This window comes from Bos indicus x Bos taurus, chromosome 7, assembly GCF_003369695.1.
Source record: "Bos indicus x Bos taurus breed Angus x Brahman F1 hybrid chromosome 7, Bos_hybrid_MaternalHap_v2.0, whole genome shotgun sequence".
Classification (NCBI taxonomy): Eukaryota; Metazoa; Chordata; class Mammalia; order Artiodactyla; family Bovidae; genus Bos; species Bos indicus x Bos taurus.
The window spans coordinates 61,100,830-61,128,471 of record NC_040082.1 but is presented as its reverse complement, the minus strand read 5'-3'; the positions used below and the strand labels follow the sequence as shown (position 1 = coordinate 61,128,471).

At 43.9% G+C, this 27,642-nt stretch overlaps 1 protein-coding gene and 1 non-coding gene across 2 annotated transcripts; one reads left to right on the top strand and one right to left on the bottom strand.

Annotated features, from left to right (window-relative positions):
* Positions 1 to 4,707: 4,707 nt before the first annotated feature.
* On the bottom strand, positions 4,708 to 27,602 carry GFRA3 (GDNF family receptor alpha 3). The gene is made up of 8 exons (XM_027546380.1): positions 22,610 to 27,602; positions 14,274 to 14,561; positions 10,307 to 10,399; positions 8,734 to 9,046; positions 6,532 to 6,635; positions 6,230 to 6,364; positions 5,728 to 5,816; positions 4,708 to 5,526 (listed from the first exon to the last, which is right to left on the bottom strand). Exons 1-8 carry the CDS (start codon positions 22,680 to 22,682, stop codon positions 5,437 to 5,439), a joined length of 1,185 nt encoding a protein of 394 aa, XP_027402181.1. The 5' UTR covers positions 22,683 to 27,602; the 3' UTR covers positions 4,708 to 5,436.
* TRNAE-UUC lies at positions 15,002 to 15,073 on the top strand. The gene has a single exon. It is a non-coding gene; the product is annotated as a tRNA-Glu (tRNA).
* Positions 27,603 to 27,642: the final 40 nt, after the last annotated feature.

The following is a 27,642-nucleotide window of genomic DNA, read 5'->3' as shown; positions in this document are numbered from 1 at the left end:
GCCTTGCAAATAGCTGTGAAAAGAAGAGAAGCAAAAAGCAAAGGAGAAAAGGAAAGACATAAGCAGCTGAATGCAGAGTTCCAAAGAATAGCAAGGAGAGATAAGAAAGCCTTCCTCAGCGATCAATGCAAAGAATTAAAGGAAAACAACAGAATGGGAAAGACTAGAGATCTCTTCAAGAAAATTAGAGATACCAAGGGAACATTTCATGCAAAGGTGGACTCAATAAAGGACAGAAATGGTATGGACCTAACAGAAGCAGAAGATATTAAGAAGAGGTGGCAAGAATACACAGAACTGTACAAAAAAGATCTTCATGACCCAGATAATCACAATGGTGTGATCACTCACCTAGAGCCAGACATCCTGGAATGTGAAGTCAAGTGGGCCTTACAAAGCATCACTAGGAACAAAGCTAGTGGAGGGGATGGAATTCCAGTTGAGCTATTTCAAATCCTGAAAGATGATGCTGTGAAAGTGCTGCTCTCAATATGCCAGCAAATTTGGAAAACTCAGCAGTGGCCACAGGACTGGACAAGGTCAGTTTTCATTCCAATCTCAAAGAAAGGCAATGCCAAAGAATGCTCAAACTACCGCACAATTGCACTCATCTCACACAACAGAGGACAAAATGGCTGGATGGCATCACCAACTCAATGGACATGAGTTTGGGTGAACTCCGGGAGTTGGTGATGGACAGGGAGGCCTGGAGTGCTGCAGTTCATGAGGTCACAAAGAGTCGGACATGACTAAGTGAACTGAACTGAACACACACTAGTAAAGTAATGCTCAAAATTCTCCAAGCCAAGCTTCAGCAATACGTGAACCGTGAACTTCCAGATGTTCAAGCTGGTTTTAGAAAAGGCAGAGGAACCAGAGATCAAATTGCCAACATCTGCTGAATCATGGAAAAAGCAAGAGAGTTCCAGAAAAACATCTATTTCTGTTCTATTGACTATGCCAAAGCCTTTGACTGTGGGGATCACAATAAACTGTAGAAAATTCTGAAAGAGATGAGAATACCAGACCACCTGACCTGCCTCTTGAGAAACCTATATGCAGGTTAGGAAGCAACAGTTAGAACTGGACATGGAACAACAGACTGGTTCCAAATAGGAAATAAGATGGGATATAGAAGCACAAATGGAGGGTTATCAGCCAAAGAAGTAGCAATGCTTCTGTTGGGGAGGAAAACCCTTTTCTTCTACTCTCTTATGGTCAGTAATTGGAGGCTTTTGAATTAAGCTAACAAAAGACGTATTAACAAGAGATAAGGTACAGTTTTTATTAATATTTACCTACATGGGAGTTTACAGAAAAGAAGTGAAACTTGTATAAGACTTGAGATTAGACTAGGGGCCTTATGTACCCTTTTAACAAAGGACAGAGAGTTTGGGCCCCAGGGAACAATAAATTGTGCAGAAGAGACTAAGAAATATATGGGGGAAACTTATTGGAAGTAACGGCTATTTTCGTAAGGTCTGTTTGTGCAAGCTTATCTTGGTGTTGACTCCCCGTCTTCATTTATGCCCTTTCAGGCAGGTAAGGGGAAGACAAAGACCTTGTTGTTGGTTCTTAATTGCCTTCAGATCAAAATAATACTTATGCCAAAATGGCATATTTTAGAGTGGCATATTCTGATCTCCTTCACTTTGCTTTACTCTTCAACTGTCAGGACCAGAAAGATAGCAAGCTCCACAGTAGCAAAGCCTCCTTCTGCAGCCATAAAGAATCTCCATCTAGCTCTCAGTATGGTTCTCAGACCCAAAGGAGCCACAGCATTGGGCCTCTGTCCCTAACTCCCATCCTTCAGGGCATCCAAGAAGGAAGCTCAAAGAAGATACTCCTACACCAGGAAGGAAGCCACAAAAAAAGTAAAGTTAGACCTTGGGTGATTAAAATCTACCTCAAGTCCCTGCCAAGTGTCTATGCTCTTGGGGTCTTGCTGAGACACACTGCTTCTCTGAGAACTGCTTTTGGCTAAGAGGGCTGCTGCTGCTAAGTCGCCTCAGTTGTGTCCGACTCTGTGCGACCCCATAGACAGCAGCCTACCAGGCTCCCCCGTCCCTGAAATTCTCCAGGCAAGAACACTGGAGTGGGTTGCCATTTCTTTCTCCAATGCATGAAAGTGAAAAGTGATAGTGAAGTCGCTTAGTCATGTCCGACTCCTAGCAACCCCATGGACTGCAGCCCACCAGGCTCCTCCATCCATGGGATTTTCCAGGCAAGAGTACTGGAGTGGGGTGCCATTGCCTTCTGGGACCCTGTAATTACTTTAGTTGCGTGTGAGTCTGTGTTTTTTTTACCCAGCTGATAGGCCTGGGATGGACCCTCAACCTAGGAAAGCCAATCTAAAACCTGTGCACAGTCATATTTTTCATGAATTTGGAACTGGGATAGGTCATTTGGTTGAAGATGCTGGCCCTTGAAGGTCATGCAAACGAAGTAGGTCTGTAGAGAGAATGAAGTAGATGGCCCAAAATGTCTACGTCTTCAACAGTTGGAGCTGAAGACTGGCTCCTGACTTTTTAGTTTCAGTCTTGCCAAGGTCCAGCTGAACTTCCTGGAGTTAGGTTGCATGACATTCCCTTTTTACTAAGTAATTTTAATGTTTCTGTTATGTGCGTGCATGCTCAGTTGCTAAGCCCTGTTGGACTCTGTGACCCCATGGACTATAGCCTGCCAGGATCCTCTGTCCATGGGATTTTTCAGGCAAGAATACTGGAGTGGGTTTCCATTTCTTCATCCAGGGGATCTTCCGTTACATGCAGCCAAAAGATCCTTGACTGAGACACTGTCTTTGACTCTACAACTGGTCCAAGGTCCCTCAGGGCCTGAGCTACAAACCCAGAGCTCTGGTTTCCATCCTGGAGTTGAGAGCTTGAATAGCCAATCTCCCAGAAGCAGCCCCACCCAGAATTCAGGCCCCAGTTGGAGGCAGAGCCAGCATCATCACCATGGCAGAGCCAGCCATGGTTCCAGGGCTGGGAGTGGAATACGTAGTACCCACAGATCCCCTCCCAGAAGTAATAATAGTAACAGCTGCCATTTATTGACCCTTCATCCCGTATCAGGCACTATGTTAAATGTTATAATTATTTCTAGTCTTCAAACAACCCTGTTAGTTCTAAATATTTTTACTATTATCTAACAAATATACATGGAGATCAAAATGAGCATAAAATTTTCATGCTTATAAGCTTTTATAGAAATAAGAAGCCAAAAACATTGTCAACCAAAACCATTTAAATTGATATAAACATTAGTTGATGTTGCTAATTCTTTTTAATGACATTAAATTGCTAATGTATTTATTTAAAACAAAAGCAAAAGCAAAACTGCAACCCTTTAAGTACTCTTATTGGCATCCCTACTAGAGATGAGGAAATGGTGGTTCAGAGGGATAAAGAGTATTTCACAAGGTCAAACAGCTGAGTGTTACAATCAGCCAGGATAACTGAAAAGTCCCAAGTGCCTAAAGCCGAGGTCCAGTTGCCAAAGTCCTGGGCTGGGCTGCCCCTTCACCAAAATGCTAGCTCATGAAGAGGAAGGGACAGATCTTGAAAAATACAGCCTGGAACAGAGCAAGCACTTGCTAAGGTTTGCTGAATGAATACAAGATTGAATGGGTCAATTTCAAGATAGCTGTTTAAAAGACAATCTGCTCCACCCCAGCCACGCAGAGACCTGTAATTCAGCATTCTCTGCTTACCACTGCTGCCAGCAGACCTTCCCAACTCATTACCCAGAAACTAGTCTAATGGCATTAACCACCCTGGCCAGCCAGGATACCATTAAAAGCTTCAGTCCAGCCACTGTGCACCCCCACCCTGGGTCTTGGCTCTGGGTCCTAGGCTGGGAGAGTGGTCTGGTTGTTTACCAGGAATTTGGACCTTCTTCAGAGAAAAGTACAGATGACCTATTAGTCTAATTCAAGCACTTAGCAAGGAATGACTGTACCATTCAACTCCCCAGCCCCATGATAATGGAGCCAAAGCAAATAGAGAGGCCCTGATGGTTCAGAGATCTTCCTGGGAGGGGAGAAAGAGGAAAGTCCACCAGGTACCCCACTGAAGTGTACAGGATGGCAGGTTGGCTGGGCATTTCCTGGGGCAGGGGTATATGGATACAAGAATGTTTAGAGTGGCTTCCCTATGTCACCCATTGCTCTGGAAGCTCTTGTGCACATACTACCCCCAGTCACCTCCTCGCTGCCTTAAAACTTGGCTCAGAGAAAAATGTGAAGACAAACAAATATCCATCAATACAGAACTGGTTAAATAAACTATGTATGTAGGAATATGCATTCATACAAGTCCATGTCACGGCAGCTGATGAAAAGGATGATGTATTTCAAGCTCTTCTCATGGATGTTGAAAGGGGTCTGTGACTTACACTTTGATAGGCAGTGCCTGATCTTACTTACAAAATATTATACATACCCATAGGTTCTCATGTGCACAGATGTACAGGGAGTAGCAGATCCTAGGCAGCAGCTGGGACTAGTACCTGGTCCACAGCCTCACATATGTTACTTTTCTTCCAACTCCATGTCAAGTGTACAGGGAGGCTGAGAGACTTGCCCAGGGTCACATAAAACCTGGTGGCAGGGTCACTGTGTCTCTTAGATAACCTGGCCTGTGCTCTTGTGTCTGTAACACCCCTCGTTCTATACAAATTCACAATGTGAGACAATGGGAAAACAGAAACGTTTTAAATCAAAATGTTTAATCATAATCCAAGAGGCTAAGGGGACTCTAGGACAGTAGCAGGAAGAAAGCAAGGCCCAAATGCTCCAGCTCCTGATGCTCAAGTGTTGTGTAGGATCCTGGGGCAGGGCTGGCAGTAGGTTCCCATCCCCCACTCAGAGGAGAAAACAAGGGATAGATAGGAGTCTTCCTCCAGCTTTCCTCACCATGAGGAATGTCTTTCCAGGTCACTTCAGAACACCCAAGTCTGCCTACCTGGAGAATGCAGCAGAGTGTGACTGATTTGTTAGAGCCTGAGTGATCCTGGGTGGGCAGGAGAAAGAAATAAGGCGAGAACCTGGGAGAGCTGGATACCACCAGATCATATGCTGAAGTCCTAAGAAGGGGCAGCCCAAGAAGAAGTGAAGGGAATGACCTTGGCAGTCCAGTGGTTAGGACTCTGAGTGCTCACTGGGAGGGTCTAGGTTCACTCCCTGGTCGGGGAACGAAAATCCCACTTGCCGTGTGGTACGGCCAAACAACAACAACAAAACAAAAAAAGAAGTGAAGGCATGAGAACTCGGCTAGTCAGCTTCTACCATGACCTCATCTGGAGTTGACTGGACATAGGTCAGGGTTGCCACGTGGTAGACTGAACCTCCTTCCCAATGCTGTCCCTTCCTCACCCATTGCAGGCAGCAGGTCAGCTGGTGTGGTAGAAGGGAAGAGGGCCCCTGAGGAAGTCCAGCTACCAGAGACTCGAGAGCAGAATCAAGGTAAGAGTACAGGAGAAAAGAGTGGGCACCCAAGGCTGTGGCCTCAGAGCAGGGTTTTTGTTCTGTGGAAAAAATGAAATGGAGTCAGCTCCACCCTTTGCTTCCATCAAGGCCTGTTCCCCTCCCCTGAGATGTCCATTAGAGGTCTACAGTCCTCATGACCAAAAGGAACTCACGCCACCCCCAGTCTCTTGTCCCCCTTGTCTGGGTTTCCCCCGATGGTCCAGAAAAGGCAGGAGGGGGTGTAACAGAGGAGCCCCTACCTGGCGTTCCATCACCGAAAAGGTAGAGGCTGCCCAGTCCTGGGAGAAGAGTTGGCTGTGAAAACGCATCTTAGCTGAAATGGCCTCCACTGAGGAGAGAAGGAAGACTGAGAGCAGGCAGATGTTGGAGATTTCTTAGGCTCCAAAAGATGGAAAGGAAATGTCTCAGGGACCCTGGCATATATGAGGGTGGGTGTGTGGCAGGTGGGAATGGGATATTATCTCATTCTGCTTGCTATTCCTTGAGCTGAAGAGTGTCCCTGGGGCTCAGACAGGTGAAAAGGCAGCTTGGCAGGGGCAGGAGGGTGGTCATTTAGGGAATGGGAGAAGGCAGAAAGGCCCAGGCTGGGGAGATGTACGCCTATGCTAAGGGCTGAGGAGGGGGTTGCTCCATCTGCAGGAGATGGATGGAACCAGTGTGGACCACAGAGCTGACCCCTTCCCTCTCCCGGGGTTGAGCTGAACCAGCCACAGGGACTGGGAGCAGGTGGCGCGCACTCACTAAGGCAGGGGTTGTGGGAGAAGGACTCTTCCAGCCGCTCACACTCCTCTTGCAGATTGCCACTGCCTCGGCAGGTGCAGCTTAAGGCAACACTGGCATTGATATTGCTGACAAAATTGGGAGTCAAAGCAGTCCCTATGGGGTGAAGAAAAGATTATCGGTGACTAAGCCAACCCCGCCTTCAGCTCCCATCCGTCTCCCACCTGTCTCAGAACCACTCCATCTGGGTTCAGTCTTGAGAGCATTTTCACCCGCCAGGCTGGCCAACCTGTTGGCTCCCTACCCACGTCCCCCAGCCTCACCAATCAGCCCCATGTATGCCCGCAGACATCTGGACTGCTCTGTTGCACAGGTCCCTAGGATGTCCATGGGATGGCAGTGGGTCTGAAAATCTGCCAGACGTGATCTGGAAAAAAGGAAATTTCAAGAGTCCCTGTTGACGGTCTGGCCTGCAGCCATCAACCTGCTGCCCCTTTAGCTGACATGCCTATCTTCATGCCAAATCCTCCTCTGCCTTTCAGAGCCTGAGCCATGGCCTCCTCCTGAGTGAGGCCTGCTCCTGTCACAGTCAAATATACTATCACCCCAGTCTCCACAGCATATCACTTTTAACTTGGGCTCCAAAATCCCTAATTATGAGACCTCAGGCAGTTTCTTTAACCTCAGTTTCCTTGACAGTAAATAGAGACGAAAATAGCACTACCTTGTGGATTTTTGTGAGGATGAAGTAAGAGCATTAAATGTACAGCATTTAATAGGGCCTGGTATTCAGTGAGTATTCAGTAAATGTTAGATATTATTATTTTAACACTCATCCTACAGTAGGTAAAGCTGGTTATCTTTAGGCAATGGAATTGTGAATATATTTTTCTATATATATTTGTGCAGTTTTCCTTACAAAAATGTAAGGAAAAAATGTAAGGCAAAAGCCTCGTGTTAGATCAGTGGTTTACTTCTCTGTCATCCCCATTCAAATGCAAACTCCTTGAAAGGAGGGACAATATCTTAGTCATCTAGCCCAGCACTTGTTAAGTGATTGTGATAGTAATAGTAACAGCTACCAGCATAACAACAGGCAGCAGAGCAGAGCCTTTAGGAGCAGACTCTAGGCCAGACTTCTTTCATTCTAAACTTCATTAACAAACCTGACTTACTATCTAGGGGTGAATTTGAGTAAGCTATTTATCCTTTCTCTGCTGTGGTTTCTTCATTTGTAAACTGAGGATGATAACAAAAAATAACAACAATCTTACAGAGTTCTTGTGAATTTTAGATGAGTTACTAGATGTTAAGTACTTAAAACAGTACTTAGCCCATAGTAATTACTAGGTGTTAATATGTTAACTAAGAGCTTTTATTATGTAATATCTTACAGAAGAGGAAGTGGGACTCAAGAGAGGTGACTTGCCCAAGGTTACAGAGAACTAAGTGGTAGAACCAAGCTGCAACACAAAGTTGGTGTGACTCTGTCAACAAATATCACTTGAAAGGAGGATAACTTCAATCTGATGAATGTTTGCGTGAGAAGGTCAAAGTAAGCCAGATTAAAATTTTGCTTAAATTTTTATCAGACACCTTACAATTCTTCATGTTCTTTGATCTGGTAATGACATTTGTAGCAACACAACCTAAGCAATAATTAGATTTGTGCACAAAGATTAATAAATAACAGTAATATTTATTGCAGCATTATTTATAGCAGTAAAGAAAGCAACCTAAATATCTATAAACAGAGGAATTATTAAATAAAATATGGGGCATCTATAAAGTGAAATACAATGTACACAGTTAAAAAGTAAGTTGTTAAAAAAAAAAAAAAAAAGTAAATGACAAAATAAGCACTATCATTTACTGGGTCCTTACTTAACTGCACCAGTAAGCTAACTCTCTACATAAATTACATAATTTAACTCTCACCAGAATCCCAAGAGGTCTGCATTATTATCCCAGTTTTTACAGAGGAGTAAGTGGAACCTTGGGTTAAGTGACAGAATTTTAAGTTAAGTGATAGATGCAAGGTCACACAGACAAGGATTTAAATTCACATATGTCTGACTTCAGAGCTTGTCTTCATCTCTATTCCATACTGCTTCCATCAGAAAATGCTCACCAGATACGTACCATAAGTGGAAGAAAAACAAGATAAATATACTCTCAAAATGTCTGATTTTGTTTATCTGTAGAGAAAAAAGATTGGAAGGAAATGCTCTCCAAAGTATGTTAGATTAACTCCAGGTGATGGGTTTGGGGTGATATTTTAAGACACATTTATATTTTCTAAGGTTTTTACACTGTGTGTGTGTGTGTGTGTGTGTGTGTGTGTGTACACACACACACACTCACATTTACCCTTAGAAAAGTGTTTTAAAAGGTATCGAGAGTAGCTATGTGGTGAAATCAGTCCAGGATCCCTGGGCTAGGTTAGATTCAACCCTGCCCAGGAAGAAGCCTGGAAGGAGTGGCACCCACCCCGTTCACCAGCACCCACCACATAGCACCCGCACCTGCACAGCGGGTCGGATACACAGACGTGCCGAAGCTCCAGGCAGTTGGGGGCCTCCGAGGGCAGCGCGCAGCTGGGGGCAATGGTGTTGCGCCGGCGCTGCCCGCAGCCCTGATCGGTGGGCGCGCAAGGGCACAGCAGCAGGCCCTGCGAGTGAGGCTCTGAGGCTTTCTCGAAGAAGGCGCGTAGCTGCCTTTGGCAAGTGTGGCGCTGGCAGCGGGACCCAGAGCACGCCTCCCCGTACGCTTTGCGCAGCCGGTCACACTTGTCATTAAGAGTGCACAGCATGGCGAACTTGAGGCAAAGGTCCGAGTCTGGGGGGAGAGGGGAAGCAAGTCAGCAGTCCTCTTTACAGACCTGCAGCCCAGCCTCTGATTTATCAAGGGCGGTAGTGGGAGGGCACTACCGTCAGGGAGGACTGCCCTGAAAAAGGCTTTGCCCATGAGCCTCCCCCATCCTATTCCTCTGCTTGCCTAGGCTTTTGTTTGTTTGTTTGCTTTTAAGCCACATACATCTAACCGAATCCTTCTTACAATCCTATGCAATGAGTGAGATCCCATGGTGGAAACTGTAACAAGAGGCCCTACAACATTCTAAAGTACTTTCTGGGAAATTCCCTGTAAGTCTAGCAGTTAGGACGCCAGTTTTCACTTCTGAGGGGTTCCATCTTTGGTGGGGGAACTAGGATCCCACAATCCTCCTGGTGTGGAAAAGTATACTTTCTGAACTGTCCACAACAGATGCAACCGAATTCTACTTAGGATTTCAGTTCTGTATCTGTATTCTGTCCATCTTTCTTTGATTGATGCATGCATAAAAAAACCCATACTCTGAGTCTTGGGAAATCATGGTGATACTTCTATTAACAGAATATTTCAGCAGTCAGAACAGAGTAACTGGAATAGGTTATTCCAGATTCCTTGTAACCTAGAGTTTCTAATATATAAATTTCTATACTTTTCTCTCAAAATTCTAATATGAAGAACTGACTGTACAACAAATCTCACATCTCTCTCAAAAAGAGAGTGCAAGTGTGTCTTCCTCTCCAATTAACACAACAGCCTCACTTTCTTAAAAAACACGCATCATAGTCCTTGCCAGACAGATGGCTCCCCACCCTGAATCACTCCTGAGGAGTCACACTCTCTCTCACCATTCCCTGCCCAACACCTCGCCCATCCCATTAGAATGGTTGAAAACAAGCAATTTCCTGGTCTTCAGGGACCACAAGCTACTTTCCTGGCTGCCTCGAATTAGGGTAAATACTCCATTTCAGCACATTTTTTCCCTGGGACTGCTGCCACTCCCTTCTAACCCTTTGTAGAGATCCACCCTTTGGAAGCTAGAAGCTCTAACAGGCTCTCTTTGATTATCTCCTTAATAACTATTGCTTTTTGTTGATTTGTGAGACTAGATTATGCCCCATAGCTCAGACTCTCACCATGACAGGGCTTCTTTAGTCACCTGGCAGTCTAGAACTCTCCCCTCTTATTACCCAGCTGTGTTCCCCACCAGCCACCCTTCCCGCAGAGTCTAGGCCCTCCCATACCCCAGCCCTAGCTGGCCCTGCATACCTGGTATGAGCATGTTCAGTTTGCTGAGATTCATTTTCCAGGGTTTTCTGGTCACTGTGTCTTCATAGGGAGAGACATCCAGCTCATAGTCACCTAGAGACAAGGTAGGATGCATCAGAATCCTGAGGACTGGGCTGGGGATGAGAGTAGGAGGAGCTGAAGCTCCTGGGGAAAAGGCAAAGGCACAATCTCTACCCAAATAGCTGCATCCTGGGCGGAGGAGAGGAAAAAAAATGGGGCCATAAAGGTACAGGCTAGGCTTGATGAATAAACCGGGTTTAATGGTAAGAATAATAAAGCTACTATTTGTTGTGCACACTGTATACTGGGCACTATGGTATTATATATATATATATATTATATATTTATATATATATATACAATTTCACTTAGGTAAAAGGAAACTTCGGATAAGACAGGTTTAATTCACTTGCTCAGGCTCACATAAGCTAATAAATGGAGTCGGGATTTGAAATCTAGATTATCTGATTCCAGAGTCTCCACTCCTAACTACTACGCATATCGCCTGTAGGCATGTAAACAAGTAAAGGGATTCTGTCCTGTTTGCTCTTGCAATTGGAGAAGGGGCCATGGTGAACTCTGTTCCAGAACCAACCACTTGGCTATGGAAATTTATCACATGCTGAGGTGATGGAAAAGTGACCAGGCCCAGAATGAACCTGACTGAGAAAAGCAGAGAAGGGAGAGACAATGATTTCAAAGGAAATACATATCTTTCAGATGCCCTCATGGGGCTGTGAGCTCCTGAAAGAGATGTACAGGATCTTATAAAATCACTGCATACAAAACATTGTTAACCAACTGTACCTCAATTAAAAAAAAAAAATTACTGCATAGCTCATACACAAGGTGCTTAATAAATACTGGTTAAAAAGTATTGTTTAAAGACAGAGGTGAGCTTGCAGGGACATTCTGTATGTCTTCAGTAGAGAAGGGATATGTATGCTGCCAAGTCGCTTCAGTTGTGTCCGACTCTGTGGGACCCCAGAGACGGCAGCCCACCAGGCTCTGCCGTCCCTGGGATTCTCCAGGCAAGAACACTGGAGTGGGCTGCCATTTCCTTCTCCAATGCATGAAAGTGAAAAGTGAAAGGGAAGTCGCTCACTCTTTCCAGGCAAGAGTACTGGAGTGGGGTGCCATTGCCTTCTCCAAGGGATATGTATAGTATGAAGCAAATCAGAAAGGATGATTTGAATGCCTGGGGAGACCTGGGAGCTCCCAAGGGAAAAGAGGGGGAAGGCAAGAGGATTTAGGGAGAGGGTTCAGGTGAAGCTCTAGAAGTAAGGTGATTAGGATGAGGAGAGGAAGTCAGGGAACAAGAAGAGTGGTATATTGTACTACTGTTTCCAATTGCTTGCTGGAGGATGATTATATATCTTTACCTGTTGCCATGTTCTAGGCCCCCTAGGAGAGAACTGTACTTTCCCACCCTACTGTAAGGTTTGGCCACGTGACTTGCCTTGGTCTGTGGATTGTGAGCTTCAGAGACTTAATCACCTCTAAGAAGAATTTTTAAGATCACGTGGTCCTGCTGTGGTTCTTTTCCACCTACCATCCTGGATCCTCAAATGAAAAAGACAGGTGGAGCAAAAACAAAGCCAACTAACTCATGGAAGCCCATGGCAGATGTGTGTAACATGAACAAAAGTTACATTTTTGTTGGTAAAAGCCAAGGATTTTGCGGTTGGTTGAATAATTTAGCAAACTCTTGTTAAACATGTAATTGGTATCTAGAAGTGCAGTGCTGAAGTAACAAAATCTAAAATAAACAGTATTAGCTTTGGGACTGGGCAGTGGGCAGTGAATAAGCTGTTATTGGGGGCTGGCGGCTCTCATTATGCAGTGGCACAATGTTTGGTAAAATTGTTGCCTGCAATAACTTGGAAGGAAGATGATGTACGAGTGAGCTTGTGCTTTAAGAGGAAGAAGCTAAGAAAAGGAAGATTACTAGTGAATGTTGTGAATGCTTATGACTATATTTGGCAAGGTACCACAAGAAAGATAAAGCTTAGAGAACTGACCAGTTTACCAATAAGGAGGAAACAGAGAAGAAAGAATACGGAAATTCTAGGACTTGCAGTATTTAGAAATGCAACTGCTTCTTATATTCTAATGGTAAAAGATAAAACTGAAAAATGCTTTGAGTAATAAGCTCAATTACAACTCAGCCTTGGGGCAAAGACAAATTCAAGTTCGTGGCTATCATGCCCTTTGTGGAGATCCCATCGATTAAGACAGTATCCAATAAATCCTGCCAGTTGGACAAATATGCTCAGGGAAAAAAGACTGAGATAGTGGCTCAGGCACAGAAGTTTGATAAGGGCAAGGTACCTCTAATTAGGTCTGGAAAGAGATGTATGTCTTGAAAAGGATTATAGGAACAGCTACTGGCACACGAGGTGACAGAATCAAAAGATATAAAACACAATTATGTATTGAGAGAGTAGTACTGCTAAGAGCCACCAGCCTAGATTAAAAGAGACTCTGATTATTTGAGACTTAAGATGCTCCAACATTCCTCAAGTAAGAAGCAAGCAGAGAACACTATTCAGTCCCTAAGGAGGTCATAGTCTCCAATGCCCTTTTCAGATGTAGCCCAAGAAAATAATGGAAAGGAAAGGACCTCCCAGAGAGCTGAGAAACTCCTGGGCTTTTGCTCCCCAATGAGCAAAAGCAGGGCCTTATTAAAGAGCAAGTCCTACTCCCAGGGAAAACAGCCCTTGCATCAGTTGTGTGGCAGGACTTCAGAATTGCTATGAATCAATGTCTGCTGTGTGCTTCCCATTATTCCTCTTTCTGAGTTTGTTGTGCTTCTCCTGTCCCTGTTCCCTTACTACATATTGAGTATATATGGGAAGCAGATGACTTTTTAGTATATAGGTTTCTAGATTAAGAGGAACCACACATTCAGACCTTATACAGAAATTGTCACAAGACAATATCCAAGTCGGGGATCTTGGAGTCTGATGTTCTGCTTAAACAGAATACTTAGGCACCTTCCTTAGTGAGTAGTTATATTTTCTTGTGTAAGGGAGGGAAATGAATGTTTTGACCAAGTGATGAACTACAGTAGATTGCATTACTGTTTCTACTTATTTTTACCCTTCCTGTAAGACTACACATCCTCATTTATTGCCATGAGATTTTTAGAGTCCCCTGGGAGAGGACATCAGGTTTGACCATGTGATCTGCTTGTCAATGGAATGTGAGCAGAAGTATTTCATGTGATGTCTGAGCAGAAAGTTTTAAAGGCATCAAATGATTCTGCCAATGCTCATTTCCGTCTGCCATCAGAAAGGAACATCCCACGTAGAGGCTGAACTGGATCCCAGAACAAAGAGGACACATGACACAGCCAAGACAGAACCTGAGTAAGAACTTAACCTTTTTTTTTACAAGACCCTGTTTCATTATTGCAGCATAGTCCAGTAAAATTGACTATATAAAAAGAGATCTCTAGAGTCAGAGGAAGCTCCTCTTTGGTCTTCCAGTGCCCTCTGTCTTTTACCATCTCTTGTCTAGTTAATGAGTATCCTCTCTGTTAAAGGCTGCACCAGGACACAACCTCCCAGCCTCTCTGAACCTAGGATTATCTTGTATTGTATGTTGTATTTATGGGTTAAGACCATTTCCCTCCACTTCCTCTCCTATCCATCTGTTCCAGGAGCTCCCCATGTTGGGCCTTAGCCTGGTTCAGAGATCTTCCAAGAGGCAGCCACATGTTTCCAGGTAAAAGAAAGGGGGAAGTAGTGGGAAGGGAGGGCAGTATTCTGGGACCCAAAAGGATACAGCCAATTGCTCCTTGCATTTCTTACTGATGTCAAATGCAGAGCTTCATTATCAACCCTGTCAGAATCTACCATGTGGCCCATATCCAACAGGATTAAAAATCAACTCCCAAGAGCCATCTTCCCTAGCTTAGCCCACTCTAGGATGGGAGCCTCACCAAGGCTACGGGCAGGATGAATGGTCCAGTAGATGTCCAGGCAGGTAGCTTGGTTCTTCATGCGCCGATGGCATGTACAGCTCATCAGAGAGCTATTCCTGAGTTGCTGTGCTGCCTCCATGCAGTCCTCAGGGACCAAAGGCTCCTCTGCAGGTGATGAGGTGCTTATACTTGAGGCACAGGAATTCAGGTAGTGGTAGGTAGCATTGCAAGTGGGATCGGCCTGACACTTCCTCCTGGCCTGGATACAGCTGTTTGTGAATCGGCCTTCTGTGGGGAGGTGGTCCCCTATGGAGGGAGAGAGGTCAAGAGAGGCTCACATAAGGTCAGAATAGCTGTCTGAGAAAACCGAGTCATAAGGTAGGACAGGGAGATTCTGGACGAAATCTTTAGCAGGAAAGTCTTGGGGTAGCACAGAGGCCTTTAGTGGGGAACAAAAAGTCCAGTGGGAGGGTCTGCCATGGTCACAATCTGGACAGAAGAGATCAGGCTCAAGAAAGGGTAGGGGTTTGATAAAGAAAGGCTGCTCAGCCTCCTGGGAAGGGAAGGGGAACAACTGTTTGAAGCTGAGCCTGATGACCCTGCCAGTTACTGGAAGAGGGCCCTGAGCAGAGTTATGCCATGAACAGGGCTAGCATCATAACCAGAGAGTTGAGAATGTGCACAGGAGTGCTAAATGACAGTTAGCAACAACTCTCAGTCTTCTATTAAAAGTCACTTAAGGGAATTCCCTGGTGGTTCAGTGGTTAGGACTCAGCGTTTTCATTGCTGGGGCCCAGGTCCAATCCCTGGTCAGGGAACTAAGATCCTCCAAACCTCACAGCACAGCCAAAAAAAAAAAAGTCACTTAAAAATAACATGGTGTAAACAAAATTAAAAACTTAAAAATATATATAATAAAAACCCTTATTATGGGAACTTGCTGGGGTAGGGCACTTTTACTGATTCTGTTACTTACTCAAGAATATCATGGTTGGTTGTAGGTCAGCCCTGGAGAAAGGCCCTGCACTCTAGGCCCTAGGGTCCCTATCAAGTGGTAACAATACACCATCATCCCCCAGTTTTTCAAGGCAGGACATCTAGGAGTCATTCTGAATTCTTCTCTTTCCTTCACATCCTATGTTCAATCCAGCAAGTCCTGTCAATTCCACTACATACCTGGAACCTGTCTATTTCTCTCCACATCTATCACTACTTCCTTAGCTCAAGCCACCACCAATTTCTGTCTGAACTAGTTGAGAGTCCTTACTGGTCTCCATGGTTCCATCTTTAAAATTCATTCTCTCTTACCACTCAGCCATCTTTTTTGTTTTCCAGCTTTATTGATATATGATTGACATACAACATTTTTTAAGTTTTAGATGTACAACATGATCATTTGATACATGTATATACTGTAAAATGTTACAGTTGGTTAACAAATCTTTCACTTCACATAATTACCATTTTCTGTTGTTGCATCCATCTTTTTTTTTTTTCTCATTGCCTCTTTGTTCAAGCCTTTCTTTATTCAAAATCAGCTGTCCCAAATGATTCGGCATTTATGGAATAAACAAATTTAAGTTTACGCAGCAGCCTAATGAGCATTTAAGACTTATGTTACATGAAAAAAATGTACATTTCTAAATTAAAAAGTTAACTATGTATACTTAATAACATTACATACAATTAATATAAAGGCTACAGAAGGCTTTAGGAAGCTGAAAGTCTAAACAAGTTTTAGCAGGTGAATCAGCTGATTTCACATTACAATTCTAATCAAATTATCCAACTACTGCTACTGCTAAGTCGCTTCAGTCGTGTCTGACTCTGTGCGACCCCAGAGCCGGCAGCCCAGCAGGCTCCCCTGTCCCTGGGATTCTCCAGGCAAGAACACTGGAGTGGATTGCCATTTCCTTCTCCATGCATCCATCTTTTTTAATAAATTGTTTTAGGTTGTGAAAGTTCAATTTTGTTGAAGTAAAATTCACCTTTGGTGATCATTCTGAGATGTATAGAAATAGCAAATCACTATATTGTTCACCAGGAACATAGTATTGTAGGTCAATTATACTTCAAAAACAAACAATCTCATAGGAAAATAAATCAGATTTGCAGCTACCAGAGGCAGAGGGTGGGAAGGAAGAACTGGATGAAGATAGTCAAAAGATGCAAACTATTTAAAAAAAGAGAGAGAGAGAAAAATCATGCAACATAAAATCAATCATCTTAAAGGGCACAAGTAAATGGCATTTAGTATATTCACAGTGTTGTACAACCATCACTTCTAAATCCAATTCATTTTCATCACCCCAACAGGAAGCTCATACCCATTAAACAGTCACTCTCCATTCTCACTTCGCCCTAGTAGTCAGCTGTCTCTACACATTTACCTGTCCTACATGTTTCATGTAAATGGAACCATAAAATACGTACTTTTGTATCTATCTTCTTTCATCTAACATACTTTTTTTGACATTCACCCACATTGTGGTATAAATCACTGTTTCACTCTTTCTTATGAATAATATTTTATTGCATGGATACCATAATTCATTTTGTTTATGTAAACATTAGCTGATGGACATTTTTGATCTTTGGTTACTGTGAATAATGCTACATAAACATTTCCGCACAAGTATTTGCTTGAACACCGGTATTCATTTTTCTTGGGTATTTCTCTACAAGTGGAATTGCTGGGTCACATGATAATTCTATGTTTAACTTTCTGATGAGCCACTAGATTGTTTTCCAAAGGAGCTGGTATCATTTTACATTCCTACTAGCAATGCATGAGGGTGGTTCCAATTTCTCTACATACTTATTAACTCATGTTTTCTGTTTTTTGTTCTGTTTTTACAGCCATCCTTGTGGGTGTAAGCTAGTATCTCATTGTGGTTTTCACTTGCATTTTCCCTAATAACTAATGATATTGAACATATTTTCATGTTTTTGTTAGTCATTTGTATATCATGTTTGATAATAAAATATAACATAGGAAAACACATGAATCAAAAATGTATAGCTTAATGAATTTCTAATTACATATACCTGTGTAACCAGATTCCCAGATAAAGAATCAGAACATTAATTACTAGCATGCCAGAAGCCATCTGCCAGTCATCATCTTCCTAACAAAGCAAACACAACATCTTGATTTCTAACATTAGTAATTTGTTTTGCCTGTTTTTCAATCATACATGTGTTTTTGGTGTCTTGGCTCCTTTTGTTCAATATTAAGTTTCTAAAATTCACCCACACTGTTAAGTATAGTTGCAAATAGCTTATTTTCATTGCTGTATAGCATTCCATTGTGTGAATATAACATAATTTTAATGCTGACTAGCATTATATGGGATCATCTCTTAACTGTTTTCTTGGCAAAACATCCTGGAATGCAAAGTCAAGTGGGCCTTAGGAAGCATCACTATGAACAAAGCTAGTGGAGGTCATGGAATTCCAGTTGAGCCATTTCACATCCTAAAAGATGATGTTGTGAAAGTGCTGCACTCAAATGCCAGCAAATTTTGAAAAGTCAGCAGTGGCCACAGGACCAGAAAAGGTCAGTTTTCATTCCAATCCCAAAGAAAGGCAGTGCCAAAAAATGTTCAAACTACCAGACAGTTGCATTCATCTCACACGCTAGCAAAGTAATGCTCAAAATTCTCCAAGCTAGGCTTCAACAGTATTTGAACTGAGAACTTCAACTGTTCATGCTGGATTTAGAAAAGGCAGAGGAAATTGAGATCAAATGGCCAACATCCATTGGAACATAGAGAAAGCAAAAGAGTTCCAGAAAAACATCTACTTCTGCTTTATTGACTATGATAAAGCCTTTGACTGTGTGGATCACAACAAACTGTGGAAAATTCTTCGAGAGGGAATACCAAACCATCTTACCTGCCTCCTGAGAAATCTGTATGCAGGTCAACAGTTTGAACTGGACAACAGTTAGAACTGGACAACAGTTAGAACTGGACATGGAACAACAGGCTGGTTCCGAATTGGGAAAGGAGTATGTGAAGGCTATATATTGTCACCCTGCTTATTTAACTTATATGAAGAGTACATCATGTGAAATACTGAACTGGATGAAGCACAAGCTGGAATCAAGATTGCCGGGAGAAATATCAATAACCTCAGATATGCAGGTGATGGCACCCTTATGGCAGAAAGCAAAGAGGAACTAAAGAGCCTCTTGATGAAAGTGAAAAAGGAGAGTGAAAAAGCTGTCTTAAAACTCAACGTTCAAAAAACGAACATCATGACATCCAGTCCCATCACTTCATGGCAAATAGATGGGCAAACAATGGAAACAGTGAGAGACTTTATTTTCTTGGGCTCCAAAATCACTGCAGATGATGACTACAGCCATGATAATTAAAAGATGCTTGATCCTTGGAAGAAAAGCTATGACCAACCCAGACAGCATATTAAAAAGCAGAGACATTACATTGCCAACAAAGGTCTGTTTAGTCAAAGCTATGGTTTTTCCTGTAGTCATGTATGGATGTGAGAGTTGGAGTATAAAGAAAGTTAAATGCCAAAGAATGGATGCTTTTGAACATTGGTGTTGGAGAAGACTCTTGGGAGTCCCTTGGACTGCAAGCAGATCAAACCAGCCAATCATAAAGGAAATCAGTCCTGAATATTCATTGGAAGGACTGATGCTGAAGCTGAAACTCCAATACTTTGGCCACCTGATGTGAAGACCAACATTGGAAAAGACCCTGATGCTGGGCAAGATTGAAGGCAGGAGGAGAAGGGGATGACAGAGGATGAGATGGCTGGATGACATCATTGACTGGATGGACATGAGTTTGAGCAAACTCCAGGAGTTGGTGATGGACAGTGAAGTCTGGCATGTAATCCATGAGGTCGCAAGAGTCGGACATGACTGAATGATTGAACTGATGAACTTAAAAACTGTGTATCAGATCATCCCATTTCTCTGCTTAAATCCTTCTACCAGCTTCCATTGCACTTAGGTTAAGATCTAGTTTATGAACTCTGGTTTACAAAGCCTTGTAGAGATCTGGCCCTGCCCAACTCTCTAACCTCCCCTCCTAGCTTTCTTCCTCTCCCACTTCCCTACATCTGCACCGGCCTTCTTTCTGGTTGCCATTAAACAAGACAACCTTGTGTCCACCTAACCTTTCTGTTTGAAATGCTCTTCCACCTGATCTTCACATGACTGGACGCTTCTGGTCATTCAGTGGCATCTCACAAAGGCCATCCCCAACCAACCAAAGTAAAATAGCCCCCCAGCTACTCTAACATACTGTTATTCCAATTCTCTGCATAGTACTTATCACCATTTGATATATTTTTACTTCATTTTTAAATTTTCTTCCCAGCTAGATTTCCATGTCTATCTTATCATCACTCTAAACATTACCAGTGTTTAGAACAGTGTTTATTCTTTGTAAGCCCCCACTAATATTTAAAAAATAACCAGATAACAGATATTTTATGAGCCACCCCAGTAACTTCTCTGAGCACCTTCTACTTATCAAAGAGTCCCAAAATTAGGATGGGCCTCCAAGTTTAGTTAGTCCAATATTCTCTTCCAATCATATAATAATCAATTAGATTACTATTAAAATGCACATTTCTGAGCCCTAGCTCCAAACTACCAAACAAGAATCTCTGGTGATAATGCCTGGGAATCTGAATTTTAGCAAATTCACTAGAATGATGCCCCTTAAAGACAATTGATGTCATATCCAATGTGTAAAAAAGGGCAGGGTGAGCAGTACTGATTTTTCCTTTTGCTTCAGGCTCTAATATGCCTCAACATGGCATTGTTACTTTTGCTTTAAAATTTTGGTATTTTGTTCATTGTGGATTTTTTGGCATTTATTTTTACTTTTTGACATGTACACACTGCTATATTTATTTAGTCATTATTTATTTATTTATTTGTGGCTGTGCTGGGTTTTCGTTTTTGCATGCAGGCTTTCTCTAGTTGCAGAGATGGGGCTTACTCTCTTGTTGCAGTGTTCTGGCTTCTCATGGTGGTGGCTTCTTTTGTTGCAGAGCACAGGCTCTAGATGCACAGGCTTAGTTGCAGCATGCAGGCGCAGTCCTTGGGACTGGTTGGTTCTAGGGCATGTGGGCTTCAGTAGTTGTGGCACAGGGGCTTATTAGTTGTGGCTTGAGGGCCCTAGAGTGTGCAGGCTCCAGTAGTTGTAGCCCACAGGTTTAGTTGCTCTGTGGCATGTGGAATCTTCCCAGACAAAGGATCAAACCCGTGTCACATGCATTGGCACACAGATTCTTATCCACTGCACCACCAGAGAAGTCCTTAATTTTGACTTTTTAAAAAATTTCTTTATTTGGCTGTACTTGGTCTTAGTTGCAGCTCATGGACTCAATGTTTGCCGCAGCATGCAGGATTATAGCTGCACCATGTGGAATCTAGTTCCCTAACCAGGGATCAAACCCAGTCCCCCTCCATTTGTAGCATGGAGTCTCAGCCACCGGACCACCACGGAAGTCCACAATTTTGATTTTTAAAAAGGGGATTGAACTAAACCAGAATTTCTCAATGCAGGGGATAAGAAAGAGAGAGGATAGGACCCTTTTAGGGACATATAAGAATTTCCAAAGGGAATCTGTGGTTCAAAAAAGCGTGTTTGACAGGAATTCCCTGTAGTTCAGTGGTTAAAACTTTATGCCTTCACTGCTGATGGCCCAGGTTCAACCTCTAGTCAAGGAACTAGGATCTTGCATGGCCAAAACATGAACTAGGATCATGGCATGGCCAAAACAACGATAACAAAAACAAAAAAGTATATATAACAATTTTATATGTGAAAGATGAACAAAAGGACTTTTGAAATTTCAAAATTTATTTAAGACATAAGATTTTTATCTTTATCAAAAAAGGGACATGGATTTAAACAGTTTGAGAAATGCTGCATGTTTAAGATGTTACTTCTAGTAGGTGCCCAGAAAGTGCTTGCTGAAAGAAATGTAGCAGGTTCAAGTCTAATTGCTTTAACTGGACTAAATATTAAATATTGAGTCATAACAATTTTCAAAAGTAAACCTCTCTAATTTCTTAGCTGATACAGTTCACCAAGTCTGAGCAGTGGTAGATCTGGGGGCATTGCAGCTCCACAAAAGAAGGTGAGGGTCATGTTAAATTTCATCACTAACAGAGGGTAACTTGTTCCACTAAATTGGTCATGATGAAGGTGTTGAAAATTTACCCGTATCCTGACATACAGCCATACTGTTAGGGTAGTGAAATTTCCTGGGCAGCTCAATCAGATCAGTGATGTCTTGCTGCTCTGATTTACTGACGAAGTCAGTCTGAACAGGTCAGTACTTTCCTTCCTTCCTTCCATATCTGTCTCTCAGCCAAGATTGCACTTCTGCAGTCCTACTTTGTGGAGGAGGTCATGTGCAGATAAGTACCTGGTCTCTGCCTCACGAGTCCCTCCAGCCAGGCTCTGGACAGGAGCCCACAGTGAGATTCCATGCACCCATCCCTCTCCCAGAGGCCACATGCATGCTCCTTAGGGGAATGGCATAGTTCTAAAATCAGGCCTTGCACCATGTACTACACAAAACACTTATTATGGATCTATAACAGGGCAAGGCACTGTGCTGGGCAGCCTATACAGAAAGGCCATCTTACCCAATAGTGAATTTTCTGCTCCAATTAAAATAATAGTAAAGTACATCCTGAAGAGGGGGTTTGTTGATGGTGAGCAATATTCTCAACCACTCAGTAATGGTGTTGGCGAATTCTGGGCAGCAGTTTTCAACCCTAATTTGTGACAAGTCAGTTCTTTCTTTGTTTTTTGGGGGGTGAAAGTGCAGAGTCCTAACCACTGGACCACCAGGGAGTTCCCAGTAACAAGTTAATTCTAACAAAAACTTCAATATTGTCATCTGTACCTAGTGGCCACTTTCCCAGTCTTTACACCGGGTGGAAGTGGTAAAGCCCATGTGCAGCAAAAGGCGTCGTGCTTCTGATTCTCCCCACCTCCTAGAAATGCTGTCTTGGTAGTGGCCTGGCTGCAGCTTGTTCTGTGACTGTCTAGGAGCACCTCAAAAGAGGGAAGAGGGGGAACCGGCAGCGAGGAGATGCCTGGGTGCCCTGGCCACGGCTGACACTCAATCTACAAGTTCAGACACTTGGACTAGGCGTAGAACCCAGCCCCTTCCTGACACTCTAGGCTTCCTCCTCCAGTTCTCCAGGCTCGGACAGATGGACGCCAGGCACCAGGCAGCAGTGTGGGGTCTGAGACCTCTCTTGGCTCTGGTGCCGGCACCCCACTTACACTGTAACCACCAGCCCCATCCCCTCGCTCCCCAGCCGGGGCGGCTCCAACGACACTCACCAGCTCGGAGCAGCAGCGGCAGCAGGAGCAGGAGCGCAGGCGGCAAAGGTCGCGGGTTCTGCGGTCGCGCCATGGTGGGATGCGCGCGGGGGCTGTCGACGTCGGGTGCTCTGCCTGCACTCGACTCGGCGTTACCCTCTCCTAGCACAGGAGCTCTGTGACCCGGGCTCCTCTACCGGCACCTCCCACCACTTCTCCCGCCCTTCCTCGCAGGGAGGGCGGCGCCGACACTCTCCCACCAGGGTCCCGGGCGCCGCCCTCCAACTCCAAAGCAGACGGACGCACCACGCGGTCTCTCCTACTAGACCCAGAGGGCTGCGGGGGTAGGGGCGAGCCAGGGTACGCGCCCCGGAGCAGCCGAGTCATTGTAGGAGCTGCCACTGGAAACTCGCCATCTCGGGGGTCCAAATTTTTTTTTTTTTTTTAAAGCATCCTATCTCACTTTCCGGAATCCGCTCTACCACCAAGAAACCACACCCCCACCCCCACCCCCGCAAATGAAATCTTGTAACAAATGCACGAGGGCACTTGCATTTCAAGTTTTGGGGTTTTTCCCCTTAGAATCTGCACATCTCTGATATCATTTCCCCGCATCAGTATCTTCAGGAGTGAGATTCCGTTGTATTATTAACCCCAAGATTCTGCAGACAGGTGAAATGACCTTGCTGGGGACAGACTTGGGGGCCAGATCCCAGGACCTTTGCCAGACTAGACTCCTCCAAAATTCAGCCCCTTCAGTGTCATGAGGAAGAATGGAAGGATCAAACCTCCCTCAGACTAAACTGCGGAGATTTCCTTGGACGAAAGATCACTGAGAAAGATGGTTGGAGAGATCATTTAGGAGCCTCATCATTTTCAGAGGAGGGTTAGGAGAGCAAGCTACTCTACCAAGAGCAAATACCTAGGAGAAACCCAGGACTTCTACCCATAAAGATAAGGGTTATTTATTAGATCAATTTACTGGGCTGGTTCCCACCTGCTCCCCGGATAAAGACAGAGGCAGAATGGCTTCTAAGAATGAGAACTAAACAGTACTTAGGGAAGATGGTAATGAAAGGTATTGAAGGGTGTCCTCCCCCAATCCTCCAACCAAGCCCTCTCCTACTTCCACAGCCCAGCTGGCAGAGGGCCAGGAGGGAGGGTACTGAGAAGTACAATATAAACCTCTGAGATTTATTGGCTGCTGCTTCTGAATATGGCCATCCTGCTGTGGCCTCTGGGGGGCATTTGCCAATGTAATCAGCTCAGAAAGAGAGTCATTCCAGCCAGGGTGTAAATCACCCTTCACAAAGCTAGGAGAGAGACATGTGGTGCTAGATAAGGAAAGAGACTTATGTAGCCTCCTGTGCCCTTTCCTCCCTTCTCCTGCCCAGGGGGAGCTGATTCCTGGGCTGTAATGCACTTTAAATGGAGTTTGTGCTTCATTTTAATCTATATCTGCCCTGCCAGTCTTACAGGAGAGCTGTGAAAGTGAGCATCTGGCTACTCAGCTTTTATACAGGGCCTATTCCCCCCAACCCTCACCAGTCCCACCCTACCTCTGCGTACCTTTCCCAAGTCCTTCCCTCCAGTAAGATTAGGAAACTTGTGGCTGGGGAGCTGATAGCCCCCACTCTCTGCTTCACTCTGGCAATAGTTCCAACATGGGATTTACAAGGCAAAATGTAACAATATCAGGTGATTGGGATGCTAGGAAAGGGTGCTATGAATCAACAAGGATGTAGGAGGTGATCAAGGGGTGTTACCTCTGCACTCTCCTTCAGCAACCAAGGCAAATCGGTTTGGGGTAGGAGGGTAGGCTTAGAAAAGGCATTTGCTCACGGTGCCTACTCAGTGAGTCTACTCAATGCTCTCCCCACAAAAGGAACCAGGAAAGCAAAAGGAACAAGGTCAACTTGATGGGCTGAAAGCAATATCCAAAGCCACCCATAAAAGACCAGCCTCTGAGAGTAAATTAGATGTTTGGAGCATAATTCTGTCTGGGCACTGTTGTAAAGAGCTTGACATCATCGGGCCTTTAATGAGGATCGGTAACTAAGGCTGGTGGAGGGTTGAGGAAGCCTCTGCAAACAAATATGACTCCAAGACTAATATTGACAGCTCCTCCAGCATACTCTCTCCCCACCAACCATGTCCTTTGTGGCTGCCAACACCTGCTAGATAAGCAGCATTGCTGTTGGGAACCTTGTGGATAATGACAAATGAACCAATCCTTTCTACAAAGATGTTACTCAACCATCATTCAATTCAATAATGTCTTTTGAGGCTGATTATGAGCCCAGCTTTATGCCAGGTGCAAAAATGATTAAGACACAAACTGCCCTGGGAGGGCTTTGCAAGCCACTGATTGGGGCTCAAAGCTCTGTATCTTACTCCACTTTCATTTGTAATCTTGGTTTTCTGCCTTCTATCAAGACCTCTCTCACTGTTGGGCTTTAATTCCTGCCCTGCTGCTATCCTTAGCTAATCCAGGGTGTTAGCAGTTCAGTGAAAAACAGTTAAGAGAACAAGTTTTACAGACTACCTGGTTTCAATTGACATTATCAACACATGCTGGGTGACCTTGAGCATGTCACTTAATTTTTCTGTGCTTCAGTTTCTTCATCTGAAAAATAGCAGTATTTACTTTGTATAACAGTTTTGAGGATTAAACAAGTATATAGTGAGTAAAGGGTTTAGCTTAGTGCCAGGCACATAGCACACACGGAATATCACTGCAGGAGTTAATTATTCTATGAACTCAGTCAGCCCTTACCAGTCAACCTACAGTTTTGGAGTTGGAGGCTAGATCTTCTTCCTTTTGCTGAATATGCTAGTGGGCCAGAGTGCTTGTAGGGATTGAACAAGGAGAGTCATTTCTACCTTAAGGGCAGGAACTGTGACATATTTGAATGCTTGTGGTACTTAGAATTGACATCCCTAGAAAGAAACTAGTTAGTCCCTCACATTTGTCTGAACTGAATGGGGAAAGAAGATCCTCCATGCCTCTCACTTTATATATGGCTGGTAAGGAAAGGGAAATGCTTCCCTCTCTGTAGCAAAGGTTAGCCAGGTACTGGGGCTGAGATTGCAACCAGAAGTGTTTTCAGACCAAAAGGTTTCCATTCTTTATCACTTGACTTCATGCTGAATGAATACCAGTCAGTATAAGGACACCAGCACAGAGCTAACCCCTTCATAGCCTCATGCAAAAGTTTCTGGATTAGGGTCTTAGTATCTGCCCTTAGCTTCAGTTCCTAAGCTGAAGCAACCCTATGGCCCTGACTTCTCAAGAACCTATAACTGAGGCACTTACACATTTAACACCTAATACAATGCCAATTTAGAAAGACACATCGTTCCATCGATGAGGATTTGGTAACAGCAAAGTCCATTAACATTACAGACTCTGGAGCCATACTGCCTGGGTTCATATCTCAACTCTGGCATTCATTAGCTGTGGGACTTTAAACAAGTTACTCAGTCTCTCTGTTCCTCAATTTCTTTATTGGTAAAACATGTATAATAGTGACTACGTACTTGCCTCACAGGATTGTTGTGAAAATTAGTTTATTTATATAAAATGAGTAAATGTTTACTTGCAAGCAGTAAACAACTGAAAGGTTGTTAGCTACTATTATTATTGTTTCTGAAAATAACATGAATCACGTGACATGGTACCTGTACAGTGGGAAGATATTTCAAGAAACTATATGGGAAAATGTAGCCTTTTAGGCAAATATAATTTTCCACAAAGTAGATAGCTTTTTAAGTCCTGAAGGAAATGGCAACCCACTCCAGTATTCTTGCCTGGAGAATCCCATGACGGAGGAGCTTGGTGGGCTACAGTCCATGGGGTCGCAAAGAGTCGGACACGACTGAGCGACTTCACTTTCACTTATGTTTTACAACTCAGAACTTCCATTTAAGATCACTGAAATGTGAATACGTGTGCACCAGTCTCTTCCCAGGTAGGGGCTTGCTTCTCCCTTTCTGGGAAGAATTATAGGAAATGACCCACTAGGGTAGGCAGTCAGTCAGGGACCCCTCCTCACACTTGGAAGTGGAGGTGCTTCATGCAGTTTCCTGGTCAGGCGACTAAGCTCCTGCCTGTTGTGAGGAAGTATGTGGAGTGGGACAAAAGAACAGCATCTTTCCCTCAGCTGTCTCCACCTATTAAAGCAGCAGCTCTTCTCTCCATTTTCCCCCAGCCTGTCTGAGCTCTGAGCTCAAGGGCTCAGGACAGGCAGGTTCAAGCTAGGGGTAGAGACTGCAGGCTGCAGTGGCTGCCTTAGAGAATACAGCAGTGCCCTCTGCTGTGAGGCAAGCATGCAGCACTCTGGGAGAAGAGCGTTCTTGAACCTTACAAAAATCAATGCAGTCACTTGGGCACACTCTTCCCTCCCAATCATTTTTTAAAAAGTCTCCCTGCTCCAAATCTGGGAAGGTATCATTTTTGTCTCCATTCTATCTCAGGCTAGGCTTCACAGCCTTTTGTCCATTTCTAGTTCTGAGCTATCACTACTTACCAGGTTAATGCCACAGAATGACAATGTGCAATTCCACTGCCATCCAGGCCAAGTAGGGCTGTACTTTACTACACAGACAAAAACCTACTCACCTTAAAGAGCTCTAAAAAAGGAAAGCCTGAGGTAATGCTGAAGAGTGTAACTTAAAAATATCTTTCTGTGGATCCCTGGTTGGGGAACTAAGATATAAAATGTCAGACGGCACGGCCAAATTTTTTTTTTTAATTGATTAATTAAATTAAATAATCTTTCTGAAGTCTAACTGATCTTGCTTGGTACTTTTCTTTTCTTTCATTCTTATCTTCATATGGCACGGATGTCTACTTCCAACCATCCTAAATCTGTCTCTGTGAAACATGAAGTAGAGTGGAAAAAAAACTTTGGAAAATGGGAAAAGTCAAAACTCCACTGAGGCAGACTTTCCTGGTGATCCAGTGGTTGAGAATCTGCCTGCCAGTGCAGGGGACACAGGTTCAATCCCTGGTCTGGGAGACTCCACATGCTGCAGGGCAACTGGGCCTGTGC